Source organism: Montipora capricornis, chromosome 4 (genome assembly GCF_036669925.1).
Source record: "Montipora capricornis isolate CH-2021 chromosome 4, ASM3666992v2, whole genome shotgun sequence".
Lineage (NCBI taxonomy): Eukaryota > Metazoa > Cnidaria > Anthozoa > Scleractinia > Acroporidae > Montipora > Montipora capricornis.
The window spans coordinates 1,438,289-1,452,183 of NC_090886.1; the positions used below are offsets into that span (position 1 = coordinate 1,438,289).

General features: G+C 37.2%; 1 protein-coding gene across 2 annotated transcripts; it reads left to right on the plus strand.

The window, feature by feature from the left end:
• Nucleotides 1-13,431, plus strand: LOC138045107 (serine/threonine-protein kinase NLK-like). 2 transcript variants are annotated; one of them, XM_068891501.1, is made up of 15 exons: nt 1-140; nt 1,209-1,450; nt 1,542-1,671; nt 1,827-1,882; nt 4,940-5,046; nt 5,736-5,821; nt 6,960-7,022; nt 7,372-7,435; nt 7,852-7,934; nt 9,072-9,179; nt 9,285-9,371; nt 9,734-9,857; nt 10,975-11,049; nt 11,972-12,062; nt 12,631-12,816. In XM_068891501.1, the coding sequence occupies exons 2-15, from the start codon at nt 1,296-1,298 to the stop codon at nt 12,680-12,682; spliced, it is 1,281 nt and encodes a 426-aa protein (XP_068747602.1). In that variant the 5' UTR covers nt 1-140; nt 1,209-1,295; the 3' UTR covers nt 12,683-12,816. The 2 variants fall into 2 exon arrangements, with proteins under 2 accessions (XP_068747602.1, XP_068747601.1); XM_068891500.1 differs by lacking the exon at nt 1-140 and having other exon boundaries at nt 1,070-1,450; nt 12,631-13,431.
• The last annotated feature ends 464 nt before the right edge of the window (nt 13,432-13,895 follow it).

Sequence of the window (13,895 nt, forward strand, 5' to 3'; positions counted from 1 at the left end):
CGCTAATCACCGATTTTTACTGGCATCAGTCGTCTGTTCTCTAGCTATTGATTCTTGTGGCCATTAACATAACTGCTCAACAAAACGAACCAAAATCAGTGCTGGATAGGATTGAAAATCCCCGGTCCATACATAATTGGGTGAGAAGTCTTTTTTGAATTTATTTCTACTTGCGTTTTCACTGGGTTTTTCTTTGACATGGTGGTAACATAGCTACACCGTGTCTTTCACAAATTAGTGACAGTAATTGCTGAAGTTTATAAAACTGTATTTGATACAATCCTTAGAAGCCTCTTGATTGCAATTCGTGACAGCCACAGGAGTTAGTAATCATTCAAGTTAGACAAAGAGATTCAAAAGGGTTCGGGTGTTTTTAAGGCACATATTACCAGTGAATCGGATATGATCAGGCGTTCTTCTCTCTCTACAGAGAACACATGATCGCAGGTTATCTTAATGTTTTATTTTCTTTTCCCATTAAACTAAATAAGGAAATTGAAGAAAAAAATAATGACAGAACACTACTTTTTATAAGAAAGCAAGCTTCGACCATAACTAACCATGCTTTCACAGTTCCTATTTCATTTAATATTGTAATCATTTCGACTTATCCTGTTGAAATGCAATGATCACATGTTTCGCCGTAAGATATCTTGCTTTTATGATAATAAGTCTCAGTATTGAGGCCCTAAAACTCGTGGCATATCGCGTGATCCACGGTAACAATGTTTTTTTGTTTGGCACACGTAGTTTTCTAAAACGCCGCAAGATCATGAGTTCTGCCTGTTCAAATATCGTTTTTGAGAGAATGGTCACGAAAGTTCGTGGGAGGAAACAAAAGTTAAAATAAAGACGAAGTGAGGAGAAATGTGTTTGGACTCGCACAGAATAAAAAAACCTTGACTTTTAAGGGGTTAAAAAGTCTTTAAACACCATTGACGGATCATTTCGTGAGAAGCGCTAATTTTTCAACTCTAGGCTCGCGTGATGTCGCAGTCTTCGTGACTGGATGCTGTCGCAGTTTTCCCCCATAGTGCTTAGCGCCAAAAGGTGTTGCGTGACGCGTGCGCAGAACGGGTCTGCCACACCGGCACATGTGCGTTCGAAAGTCCGGCAGAATTACTCGCTTCAACAACGACCCGAGAGCGAAGGGATGCGAGAGGGTAGCATTGCTCCTCCTCTTAAGCGTTATTCTTTCCCTCTTTCAGCAAGCTGCTGAACATGCAACGCTTCTGAGGGGTCAGGCAACACCATGGAACAAGAATGACTTGGGTGGCAGTGGCGTTGCGTCTTTAATGGCTGTATGCAAGAGTCGGGCTTTCATGGCGTACCCCTCGACGCGTTCCCAACAGCCGTCGACGGGCTGCCACAGTTCACATTACACTTTACAGCCGCAACAAGAAACTCAGCCGGATAGACCTATTGGTTATGGAGCTTTTGGCGTAGTGTGGTAAGTTTTCAGAAGCAGCAACAGTTGGTTTTATTTGTCGCATTTTGAGCCATTGTTTTATCCTTTTTTTTTTGTTTATTCGCGCATTCAGGTCTGTGACAGATCCGAGAAATGGAAAGAGGGTCGCTTTGAAGAAAATGCCCAACGTTTTCCAAAGTCTCACGTCCTCAAAAAGAGCTTACAGGGAACTAAAGATGTTGTGTTTTTTTAAACATAACAACGTAAGTTCAAATTTTGTAATGGTTTTTTCAATTTAGGTCCCAAGCCACTATGCTTACATGTAATTTTAATTTTTGAGAGGGATCGGCCACCTTCTTTCGAACTACAGCAGTAAAATTTCGCTGTCCACTGGAATTGATCTGTCTTTTATTTTCAGGTTCTTTCAGCTCTCGATATTGTTCATCCCGGCCACGTAGACTTCTTTCAAGAAATGTATCCTTTGTTTATTAAAGAGAAGCTACAAGACGTTTGAGTGAAATGTATTATTTTAGCATTGTAGCGTGACAGAAATGAATTCGAAAAAAATCAACATGGATTTTAGACAGCAGTAACCCACGGGGCGGTTGACTAATCTCTGTCGCTTACATTTGCCGTTTGATTTGGCATGGTGAAGAGAGAACGGAGTTAATAAGGCCCCTCAAGATGTGGAATCAACACAGGACCTTGAACTTCACTTTCGCTTATAAATATTCAGAGCTTTGCTTGCAAATATCGATCGCTGAAGAAATAAATTAAAGAAAAGTTGTGGCCTCCCATAGGGATTTTGCAAGACTGTGTTTCTTTGGATTTGAAAGACTAATATTTGTGGTTTTCGGCGTTGCATAAATTTGGAAGTTTTTTTTGAAAGCTTGGGTCCTTGTAATATTACGCTTCGCTATTCTGCTGTTTTTCCCCCCACCTGTTGCTCGGCAGTTTTCGCATTGTGTTCATGTCGCCGACTTTTTTCGGGTTCGGGTGAATTTTTTGTCAGTGGCTATATTTGACGCAATTCCTTGCCTTACCCATTTCGTATGCCATTTCCTCTAAATATTTTGCTGTTTCATCGTTGACGGTGTTTCCCTCACTCCTTAAGTTGGCTTACGTAAGAAAATTCGGCTTTTTCCTATCGTGCGCAATAAAAACGTCCGGTCCGAAAGACTCCGATATTTATTTCAAACCAGTTTTAACAAAAGAATTTTTTACCCTTTTGAGATTCTTATCCGATCGCAGCATTTTTCCACCTGCCCTGATATAATCAAACCTAGTAAGGCAGCACTAATTTCCGCTAGACTTTTTGGGGCTGCTTCGTGTGCTAATGTTGTACTGTTAATATTCAAGTGGGTAGTTTTGTCGGCACCGTTGATAAAAAAATGGAAAATCCAGATTTGTAAGTGGTAGGACAAAATTAAAGAAATTCATAATCTGGACAAAAACACATTACACGATTGTTAATTGTGAAAAATTGTTGGAATTTGCAAAATTATCCTTGCATCTAATAATTTAATGTGTTCATAGACACCTTTTCTTTTTCTTAAGGGAGCATTTGTTAGAATTTTAGTTTTGTTGTTTTATCATAAGGGCATCCACCTTTTTTTTTTCTGGTTACTGTCATATGCGTTTCCTGATATTGGGTCAGTCAGTCGGATTGACAAAAAAAAAGCCTAAAAAGAAAATCATAAGCATTCTCGGAATCGGAGGCCTGGTACCCCAGCATCATAGCTGTGGAGCCAGGAAAACAACAAGACGTGAACCCAAAATCAATATGGCGGAAAAGTTGGTGAATGTTGGTGCAAAATTAAGACAACGTGGGAAAAAGGATCAACCACCGAAACTCCTCTGCTTCATAAAATGGCTTCAAAACATTGTTACCATTTTTTTTTTTTTTTGGAAAATGCCAAAAAGTTGGATTGGTCGGACGAAGCTAAATGGAGGAAAAAAAGGGGGGATAGCCTAATTGGCTTAAAATTAAAAGAAAAATCTTGGGGTTTGATCTGGGATGTTCCTTCATGAATGGACATACCAAAAAAAGCATTTCTCTTGACAGCTCTGATTGATACATGTAAGTTTTTCAAGTCATCAGCCTCTGTTTAAATAATTATTATTCCTTTAAACTTTAGCTTTGTGTAGCAGGTATAAAAACTGTGTTGTAGGGAAAAATGTGCCAGTTTGCACCATCATGGTTCTGGGAATATAAACCATCCTTGCAGATGCTTGAGACTGGTTCCTACTTTTGCTATAAACACAAGTGAAAAAGCACAAGAAAAATTGCCTTCCAATTTGTGTCAACACATCAGTGCTGTGTTTTTGTTGATACTTGTTCTTATGGTGCTTGAAGGAACCAGGCTTTATCGCAAATCTTTGGTATTCACCGTGTTTAATTCATTGTAGTAGCTACTTGTAGAGTGCACCATTTTGATAAGTAATTTAGTCCTAGCATTATAGCAGGATAATAAATATATGTTATTTGCCAGCTGGGAGGTCCATATAGGGAAAAACTGACAGAGGTTTTGAAAATGCTACATGAGGCCACAGGCCGAGGGCAGCTTTTTGAAGACTGAGGTAACAGTTTTTCGCTATATGGACCGACCCTTAGCTGGTCAATAACTTTTTTTTTCCTCTCTTTCTCTCTTCCTCTCTGAAATCACTTTTTCAGTTGTTGACTTGCGTTTGCACCACACTTGATATCGAATACAGTAAGCGACTTACAAACGAATGAATTCTATTTCCATGCGTCTTGTCCAATTAAATCTGTTTTGAAACACTTACCTCTGTATGTAAACGGATTTGGTGTCCAAACATGGAAATTTAAGGTTAACACACAAGCTCATGCAACCAGGGCTAGGGTTCTGCCTGGGTTGGTGGGCAAGACAGAAAAATTCTGCCTGCTCCCAGAGCCAATTGGATTGCAAGATATGCATGATTCCGCCCGCTCACGCATTGCATAAAAAATAATTATTATATTGTCACCCAACCTTCGCTTAGTTACCATAAGAAAAAAGGCATCTTTTCATATTTGTTTTTGTCTAGTACTCCAAAAAGTTCATTTCTTAGTTGAATGAGGGACTACAAAGTGTGAAAACCTTAATAATTAAAGTGCTACTACGATGAAAAAATCAGCTCTCATTTTTCTTCACATTTCGAAAGTATTTGCGTTGATTGCTCAATAGACGGAATTTTTTGTAGTAATTTCAAGAGGAAGACTATTACCAGTAATTTGAACTCCACTTTTTAATTAAATGGTCGCCATTACTTGGTGCAGTTTTGACTGATAGGCTTTCAGTGATCTGGATCGAGGAGAAAGTGACGTCATTTACTCACTTGCTTAAAAATGCAGTGCATGAATGCGGCTTAATTAGTATACAGAACACATATTTGACAATCTGTTATTTGGCATGGTATCAGTTCAAGATCTGTAGTATTGGGTAGGTAACAGAAATTATACAGTCTTGTATAATTAGGGACTGGAGCGTTGTGTTTTATGCAAACCACCTTCCTTAACTTTTGACTTAGATACATAGTTTCCGAATTAATGCAGTCTGACTTGCATAAAATCATTGTGTCCCCTCAACCACTTAGCTCAGATCACGTTAAAGTTTTTCTCTATCAGATTCTAAGAGGTAAGCCACAACTCACTGACAAATATGCCACATCATTTGGTGGGGGTGGGGTGGCATACTTGATCTCATAGATCTCATTAGCTGGCCGGTATTAGGTATTGCAGCATCTTGTAGGTAGCTTCTGAAGTGCAAGTTATTGTTTATGTTGTTAGTCACATTGCACCTTATTAGAGCTGCTATTATAATATAATTGTCTCACATAGGAGGATAGATTTTCAAATCCCCTTTGTGTGTCAGGTGTACATGTATTTGTCATTCAAAGTTGCTTTTTTTTTTCCTGGTTTAAATTTATTAAACTGATCACAAGTTAGCGGTAAACCTTGTTAATTTTAGCTGTATCACAGTGTCTCATGGCTCCCATGACATGCTGCTAGGGTTAACTGAGTTTGGGCACAGCTGGTGAATCCTGGCAAGCCAGAAATGTGCCAACACAACATGATATACATATATCCGTCATAGGTAAAGTGTGAACAGTGAAAGGCAGAGGGATTGGAGCAGCTGTTTAATGCTCCCTTTTCGTCACAACACTCCAAATACTACTGTATGTGTCTTTCAAACCTCAGAACACAATATTATGGTCCTAGCTTCTTTGTTGCCTACCTAAGTTGCATTAATCTTTGTAAAAGCTAGGTTGCATTGTTAAATTGGGGTCATGCTGAAAAAGGTTTTATAAATTATTATTTTGACAGGGCTTAAATATCTTCATTCTGCTGGAATTTTACATAGAGATATAAAACCTGGAAATCTTTTAGTGAACAGTAATTGTCTTTTAAAAGTGAGTATTTTGGTTTTAAGGCATTTACCGTAATCTGCTTATCGACTGAATTGAGTTTTAGTGCTTTCTTGGCCCTTCACTAGGCATCTCAATTTTGAAAATTTGCTGTCCATTTTAGCTGGTAGCATCTTATTCTTGATAGGATATTGCATTTGTAAAAAAAACCACGGATCTGTGGAATGGCCATGAACTACTGAGTCACTGCCTCTCCTGCTTTCGCTAGTAAATAGTTCAAATTCTTGATAGGTGTTGTGTTCGACGCCGCCTTTTATGCATAGAAACTTTTCTTGCATTTGAAGTCATAGTGAGTCATGGTTGCACTTGCAACCTCTTTGCTGGACAAGAACAATTTTATGCATTTCCCCTCAGGACTCATGATATTGAAGACATATTATCTTTCCATTTTTGTGGTTGTTCCGGTACACCTTGACAGCGAAAGCTGGCTACTGCTCGTACCATGGGAAAGGAATTTCATCAACTGAAGTGAGCGAGGCAGTCACTCAGTAATCAGTGTTGCATCCAGGTTTTACTGAGTAGGGGTCCTCTGGACCCCTTTGCCAAATATTTAGGAGTCCATACCAGAATTTTGGGGGTCCTATCATAAATATTGACATTTATCACCTCGTTATTTGGTAATTCAGGCCTATTCTACAGATCGATGGTTTTTGTACTAAGTAATATCTAGGCAAACTACATGTACATAACAGGCAATGGGTGGTGAAGTAGGGGACAGAACAGCAATGATAGATGTCTGTTATTAAAACTCCTGCTTAAATAGGCCACTTGGGAAAATACCATAATACTCTTTGTCTGTCCCCCCAAAATTTTCATAAGCATTGTTTCCAGTTTCTCTTGGGACTTACAACAGCCCCAAGAGAAAACAAAAGCAATGCTTTTGCAAAATTTGGGGGAACAGACAAAGAGTATTATAGTATTTTCCCAAGTGGCCTATACTGAATTTTTATTCATTTGTATACAAAACAACACTGGATAGTGATTTATCAGGCAGATAGCATTATCCATCATTTGATCAGCTGGGGCCAGGCACATACTAGTAACTACAATAACTGAGCTCTAAGTTCATTGGGAAATGGTTGTTACAAACGCATTAATCCTTATATATTATCCTTTCTTATAGATTTGTGATTTTGGTCTTGCACGGTTAGAAGAACCATATCAGAATGCAATAATGACGCAGGAAGTAAGTTTTTGTGACATATCTTTTCTGTAATCTATTCTGTGTCATTAGACTGGTTCATTCATTCCATATTTTAAACCATGCAAGGAGATTATTTCTTAATTTGAATTAATGGTTTCCAAAAATGAAACCCTTTTGGGAAAGTGTTTTAATTACTGGTAATTTGCAAAATTGGCTTTTTAATCAGATTAGATTATATGTAACACATCCTTTTTTTTTTGCACTATTACTGTAAAGAAGTGCAGGCTATTATTAGGCTTGTAGTGGACTCAATGTTTTATTTTACCTGTAAGTTGGTCCTTCATTCAAATTTTAAATTAAATTTTAAAATTGTTTATTATTTTTATCACAGGTTGTTACTCAGTATTACAGAGCTCCAGAGCTTCTTGCTGGTGCAACAAATTATGGACAAGCAGGTACTTGTGATGTTTCTAGACCGGCAAAAAAAATAGTTTATTTCCCTCAGTTGTCCACAATAGCTTGAAGTCCCAATAAAATAATTATCATTAATAATAATTATTGTCCAGAAAATTGGCAGGTTTTGTTATAAATCACAAAATTAGTTTTAGAATTGCTCTTTTTTACTTTCATATTTTTATGGGTGCTGCCTTTTTGAACAGTTCTGACATGTCACAGTTGCCCTCAGGGTATTGTTTTGACACCAAGAACTTTATTTGTAGTTTAACTGTAGGTCAATGACAAGACATCGCAGTGATGTTCTAGGTGGCTTTACAGGTGTAGGTGTCCTTTTAGGTTTATAAGTTGTTAGTTTTCAGTGTTGCACCCAATAGTTCGTAATGTTGATGACATGCTTAATGTTGTTTTTCTTCAGTTGATGTGTGGTCAGTAGGATGTATTTTTGCTGAACTCTTAAGTAGAAAAATATTGTTTCAAGCTCAAAGCCCAGTCCAGCAGGTAATTGTTCACAGAAATTAATGTCAAAATAGTCATGCACATTTTATTTATTCGATTTAAATAATTTCTTCAGGGGGAAACCTACTGTGTATTTGCCTTCAGTGTTAAACAACATGAATGTCTTTTAAAACATACAACCTCTTAAACCTTTTCTTTTGTAAGTCTACACGTATAGTGCCCCTAACAGATTTTACTCCATCTGACACCAGATGATTTTACTTATACATATCAATAATTATTGGTAATCCCACAGGGATGAGAACCTTAACGGGGGTCTTTCCTTATTGAGACACAAAAATGTGTCCCATAAAAAACAGAATAACAATCGTTTCTATAGGGTGTATGTTTGATTGCTCTGAAGGAAATTTTGAATGTGTGTGAAATAGAGGGAGAGAAAGACTTCAGTGTATAAAAAATGCTTGTTCTGTTGGAATTGACTTTTGGAAATTGTCTTTTGAGTGCTCAGAATCCTACATGTATGGTAAAAAATGCACTATTTTGACTCATCTCTGCTAGCGGGAAAAGTTTATTATTTAGTTTGTCTTTGTCAAAAAAATCTTGTATTGTTATTGTTCTGTCAAAACTTGACTGTAAACAAAGGCCAGTGTTTGATGGCGCAATGGTATTATTATTATTATAATAATTATTATTATTATTTAAAACTCTATGCCAATTTACTGGAGGGTAAGTGCCGTAAAGGTAGCAAGAGAGGAGGAACACTCTCTTCAGCAGCAAGATCACCATGGCAACCGAGCCACATTCCATCTGCCACGGCACCCTGTCAACACATCACTGAGACCAGTGTGTGGAATGTATACTTACCCTAAAACATGGGAGGGAGGGAGGGAAAAGCAAGTGAGTAAGCAACAAGGTGACTCAAGCCAAACCACATGGCAATGCCCCTGCAAACCTCCCTGGAGTCCCCCCTAGATATCACAGGAGCAACTGCTGCATTGGCTTGGTTTTAATTTTGCCTAAATCATATTTAGCCTAATCATCATCATCATCATTATTATTATTATTATTATTATTATTATTATTATTATTATTATTATTATTATTATTATTATTATTATTATTATTATTATTATTATTAGTTAAAAGATAAATTAAACTTTTTTGTTTTTCTGTCTACAGCTTAACCTTATCATTAATCTTCTGGGAACTCCAAGTCTTGATGAACTTTGTAGAGCAGGAGCTAGCGAGGGAGCAACAAAATACATCCTTCAGAAAGGACATAAAGCAGTAAGTTAAATCACCGAAGTACATGTAAAAATGTTCAGTACATAATAAATGAGTAGAGTGAATTTGCTGTACATGTATGTTTATTTTTTTGTTTTTTTGTTTTAGCCTGCCCTAGCAACTTTGTACAATCTGTCCAGCCAAGCTACCCATGAAGCTGTTCACTTGCTCTGTAGAATGCTGGTATTTGATCCTGTAAGTCACATGCTTCAAGGCTGTTGCCTAACAGGAGCCCGGTAGTCTGGGGCTCCCAAAGAATAGCTCTGGGCGCCTTAATTTTTCACAGCAACACCTTTCACTTCATATGTTGGGCTCCTAAGTTCTCAGCGTTTAGCTCTGAGGGCCCCTTTAAAATTTTCTTAGGCAGCAGCCTTGTGCTTATATACAGTGCATATGTAATTTCCAAAGACTGTTAGTCGTTTTGTGCTTTTGACTAGGGCAATAATTTTGATATCCAATAAAAGAATAATAAGAATTTTAATTATCATTTACCTTTATGAGTTGATACAAAGAGATTATAATCAGTGCAGAATTTGAACTTGTCTTTGTCTTCATAGAAAAAGAGAATAACCTGTACTGATGCCCTGTCACATCCATACCTTGATGAAGGAAGATTAAGATTCCATACCTGTATGTGCAGGTGTTGCCATACAACACCAGCTGGCAGGCAATATGTTTCAGGTACAAAAAAAAAGATTTCAAAAAGTGATCTTTGAATGTCCAATAATTAATAAAATTTCTAGCATTCTTTTTTTGCCAATATCAAAAATACCGTAGTACTCTTTGTGTGTCCCTCCAAAAATTTGCATAAGTACTGTTGGACCATTATAAGTCCCAAGAAATAGAAACAATGCTCATGAAAAATTTTGGAGGGACAAACAAAGAGTATTATCATAATGCTGTTTTAATTAAATATTGGCTAATTCTCAGTTATCATCTGATTTCCATATGATTGTGTTAAGTGTTTCCACATTGAAGAATTTTTGGCTGGAAGTGAAATTTCCAAGTGGACTGTACAGCTGGTCGTACTGTAGAATAAGGCCCACTAATTTAGCCAATCACAGCGCTCGTACTATCTCAGAGATATAATAAATGGTTTTATTGTCCTGAAGGATGATGTAGATTCACTTAAACACAAAGACACACTATAAAAGGGGGCACTTCATGCACTTCTTTTGTTTGAATTCATTCAAGCATGACTGATCAGTTATCCAAGATGTAGACTGTTGGCAGTCTGTTTTTCTCTCGTAATTCGGTAGGGGTTATGAGGCGAGGCGTTTTGGCTAAAGGGGAATGGGACAAGACATAGGCGTGTTGCCATGCCACTCTTGTCTCGCCTTCTTCTCTACACGGCCAACACCATACCACCCTTTTGAGTTTGCTATGACTAAGCGCTCGTCCTAGTGACCTGGCTGCCAGCAGACTATCCAAGATGGTGATCAACAAACAGCAATACATAGACGGAAGGTCAAAAAGATATTTCTAGCACGAAAAAAAGGGACCGGGGATGAAAAAAAGAGCGACAGATAATATTTTGACATATTTCGGTCACATTTGCCAGAAGGGGCTTTTTAATGGAACAAATTTTTACCGAGCTGTGTCTTCGTGTTTAATCCATTAACTCCTGGACCACCCCCACTGATGAGTCAAATTGTTGGACTTTAGAGTCTCACTTCCATGGGTCAATGGGTAAATCAATCCCTGTCAACAATCGGTAATAGTTGCATTGTATATGCCTGTGTAGCAGTGCATGAACAGCTTTCCAAAAAAAAAAAACAAGCTTTTGTTTTCACTGCAGATTTTGAACCCCTGTGTCCATCAAAATTTGATGACAGTTACGAAGCGAACCTATATTCCATATCCCAAGTAAAAGGTTAGTCTGATATGAGCACTCCTGATAAATATGTACTGGTGCCAAAAAAATTGGGTGTCAAGTCAAGATACAGCTTTCTGTGTATTTTCCCTCTTTTCTTACCGTAAAGCCATTAGCCCCCAGCATTGTCATTTATTTTAAGTACAAGCAATATTATTATAGTGCTGAGTATTGTTAACTCAGTCATTTCATTCCAATCTGTAGCTGGACGTTCTGGCTTCTTTTGCTTTCGATTGGGTAGTTAGTGCTTGAAAGAATGTAATGTGGTCATTCTTTTTGGGGTTTTATGTAAAAAGGGTGGCAGCCTGTATCTTGCACAAGCAGTGCAACATGAGAAGATATTAACCCATTGACTCCGGAACCACACCCTACTTATATCTCCCTTCCCCCCTGGGGTCAATGGGTTAATGATTACAGTAAATATTCTGGGTTAAATTGTCACCCAGCACTGTATAATTATTGAGACATCAGGTTAAAGCAACAACAAAACAGTCTTGAAATAATTAGATCTGCACTCTAGAGCACTGTCTAAGCATAAATGTGGATTCTGTACATTTATTAAGTTTAGTTACTTACAGTATATGAAAGTAACTATTTTTGTCTATTGTTCAGTCGTCCTAAATGGAACATCCTTCAAATGAGAGAAATACTGCTTTAAAGGCGTTTGTGTGGGCATTTCATCATTTTGCTTAAATTAAAGACACATTTCACAATAAAGGGTGTGGTTTTCAGCTTACATACACATGTCAACTACCAGTAATAAAATTAATGTTATAATTATCAATGTTCCTATAATTATTGACATAAAGATAGCAGTGATCCTTGCACTTACCAGGAAAATTTAAGCTTGAATATTGTCTCTTGTAACCCACACGTCAAATATACATTTCTAAAGTTCAGTCATTATTGATCTATTTTACAGAATCACTTTACAAGTTTATTACAAGTCGTCATCACAACTCTGTCCCTTTGTGCATCAATGTTGCTTCTCCTTCCTTTAAAAGCTTTCAAAGGTGAGTATTTAATTTCAGACTTGCAAAGTTATGTTAATGAAGTGAGCATACATGTACTAGTAAAAGACCCTCAAGTTGTGTTTACTATCCAAATCATAACAAAGTGAAAAGCTGGCACTTTGCTAGCAGTGCTCAAGGTTGTTAAATAACAAGAAAATAAACAAGTAAGGGAATACATAAATTATGATAATTTACAAAACATTGAATGTATGACGTTCCTTGGAAGAAATAGCCTGTCACCCCCTTTGTCTTCTATATCCAGTTACAGCGCAACGTGCCTAACCATGGCCGCCGCCCAACAAACTTTCACATTTGACATGTGTAAATATGTCAACTCAAAAACCCATGCAAGGGTATTCATCTTTCAACCTTGTGAACTTTGCAAGGAGACGTGACTGTCAATCAAATTTGCACACCGTGATTGGTGGATAATTAATTTTGTAAAAAACTTAGTTTGGTGACCACGCTAAGGTGCATCATACTGAAACAATTATGATGATGATAACTCTACTGGATCACATTGTCTCCTTGGGTTTTAACTTTATGATTAACTTTGTTTTTTCTTTAGCTCTGGTGTGGCTCCACAACCTGATCAGCAAAGTTCACCACAGTTGTGGTAGCATGTGTTGTTGATGTTTTTAGAACAGATATTTTAAAAGTCCATCTTATTTTGTAAAGGAGAACAGACTGAAGATTCTTCAGAGACCTTGTCATGATCCAAGCTTTGTGGCCATGCCATGGTGTGGTGAGAAACTCTTTCAGAACGAAATAAATTTTCATCTCCCCTCAAAAATTAATTTTCATTAGGCCATAATTTTACAATATTATTAGCAAATATATGATAAATAATTGGTACAATTTTATGGGTTTATTTTTTTCAATGGTGCTTCTAAGCACTTCAGTAAATGTATGATGTAAAAAGGAACTGAAATGTCAATTTAAATAGGGGTGTCATTTCAGTACACTATTAATTTGTTGTTAGCACTTAAAATGAACTTTTTCACAGGCATGTGACAAATGGAACTCTTATTCTTATTGCTTGCAGTCTTTGCTGTTCTGTGAATATGCTTTGCCAAAAAATTTAAAGAAAGAAATATTCAAGCTCAACTTTCCATAAAGAAAGTAAATTGTACATTATAGTTGTAAATATCTCTGAGCAATTTATTTTGAAAGTTGAAAATTCCTGAGTGTTCTTTTCGTTGCCTTGCCTACTATTTTTTTGGTCGGTCTTTATCTTTTCATGAGCCAATGAAATTTCCACCAGATATTGTCATTCAACCGATTTCTTCTCCAACCAGCTTAATGAGTGCTTTAGTTTAATTACTATAGAAAACTTCCACATTTAAATTTGAGCAAATAAATGGAAACTTAGGGCTGATCCTAATAGAACTCATGAGAACCTTGGAGGCACATAATGTTCTGAGATAACTTGCATCACATAAAATTGCAACCATTGAATTGGAATTATTGGCTCTAACACTTCAGGATCCTGAGAAATTTATCTCAAGTAGGAAAAACTGAAGGTCAGGTTCGCGTGAGACACTTTTTTTATATTCAAGGGATCAGTTGGCGTAATTTTTTACTCTCTTGTCATGCTTCCAATCTATTTCTCAAAAGGCATGAAATTCAGATTGCTGTTTTAGACTCGAGATTTTTCCCAACAAGACTTTACTGGGCCTTTTGTAAATACGGGGACAATGTTATTACAATCAACGATTTCACTTTTTACTGCAGCATGTCGTGTTTGCAGCCAAAGTTGGCATAGACGGGCAAAGTGGACAGACATCGGCCAACACGACTCTGATTTTGACCCAGTACCCCTTTCATGTTGCA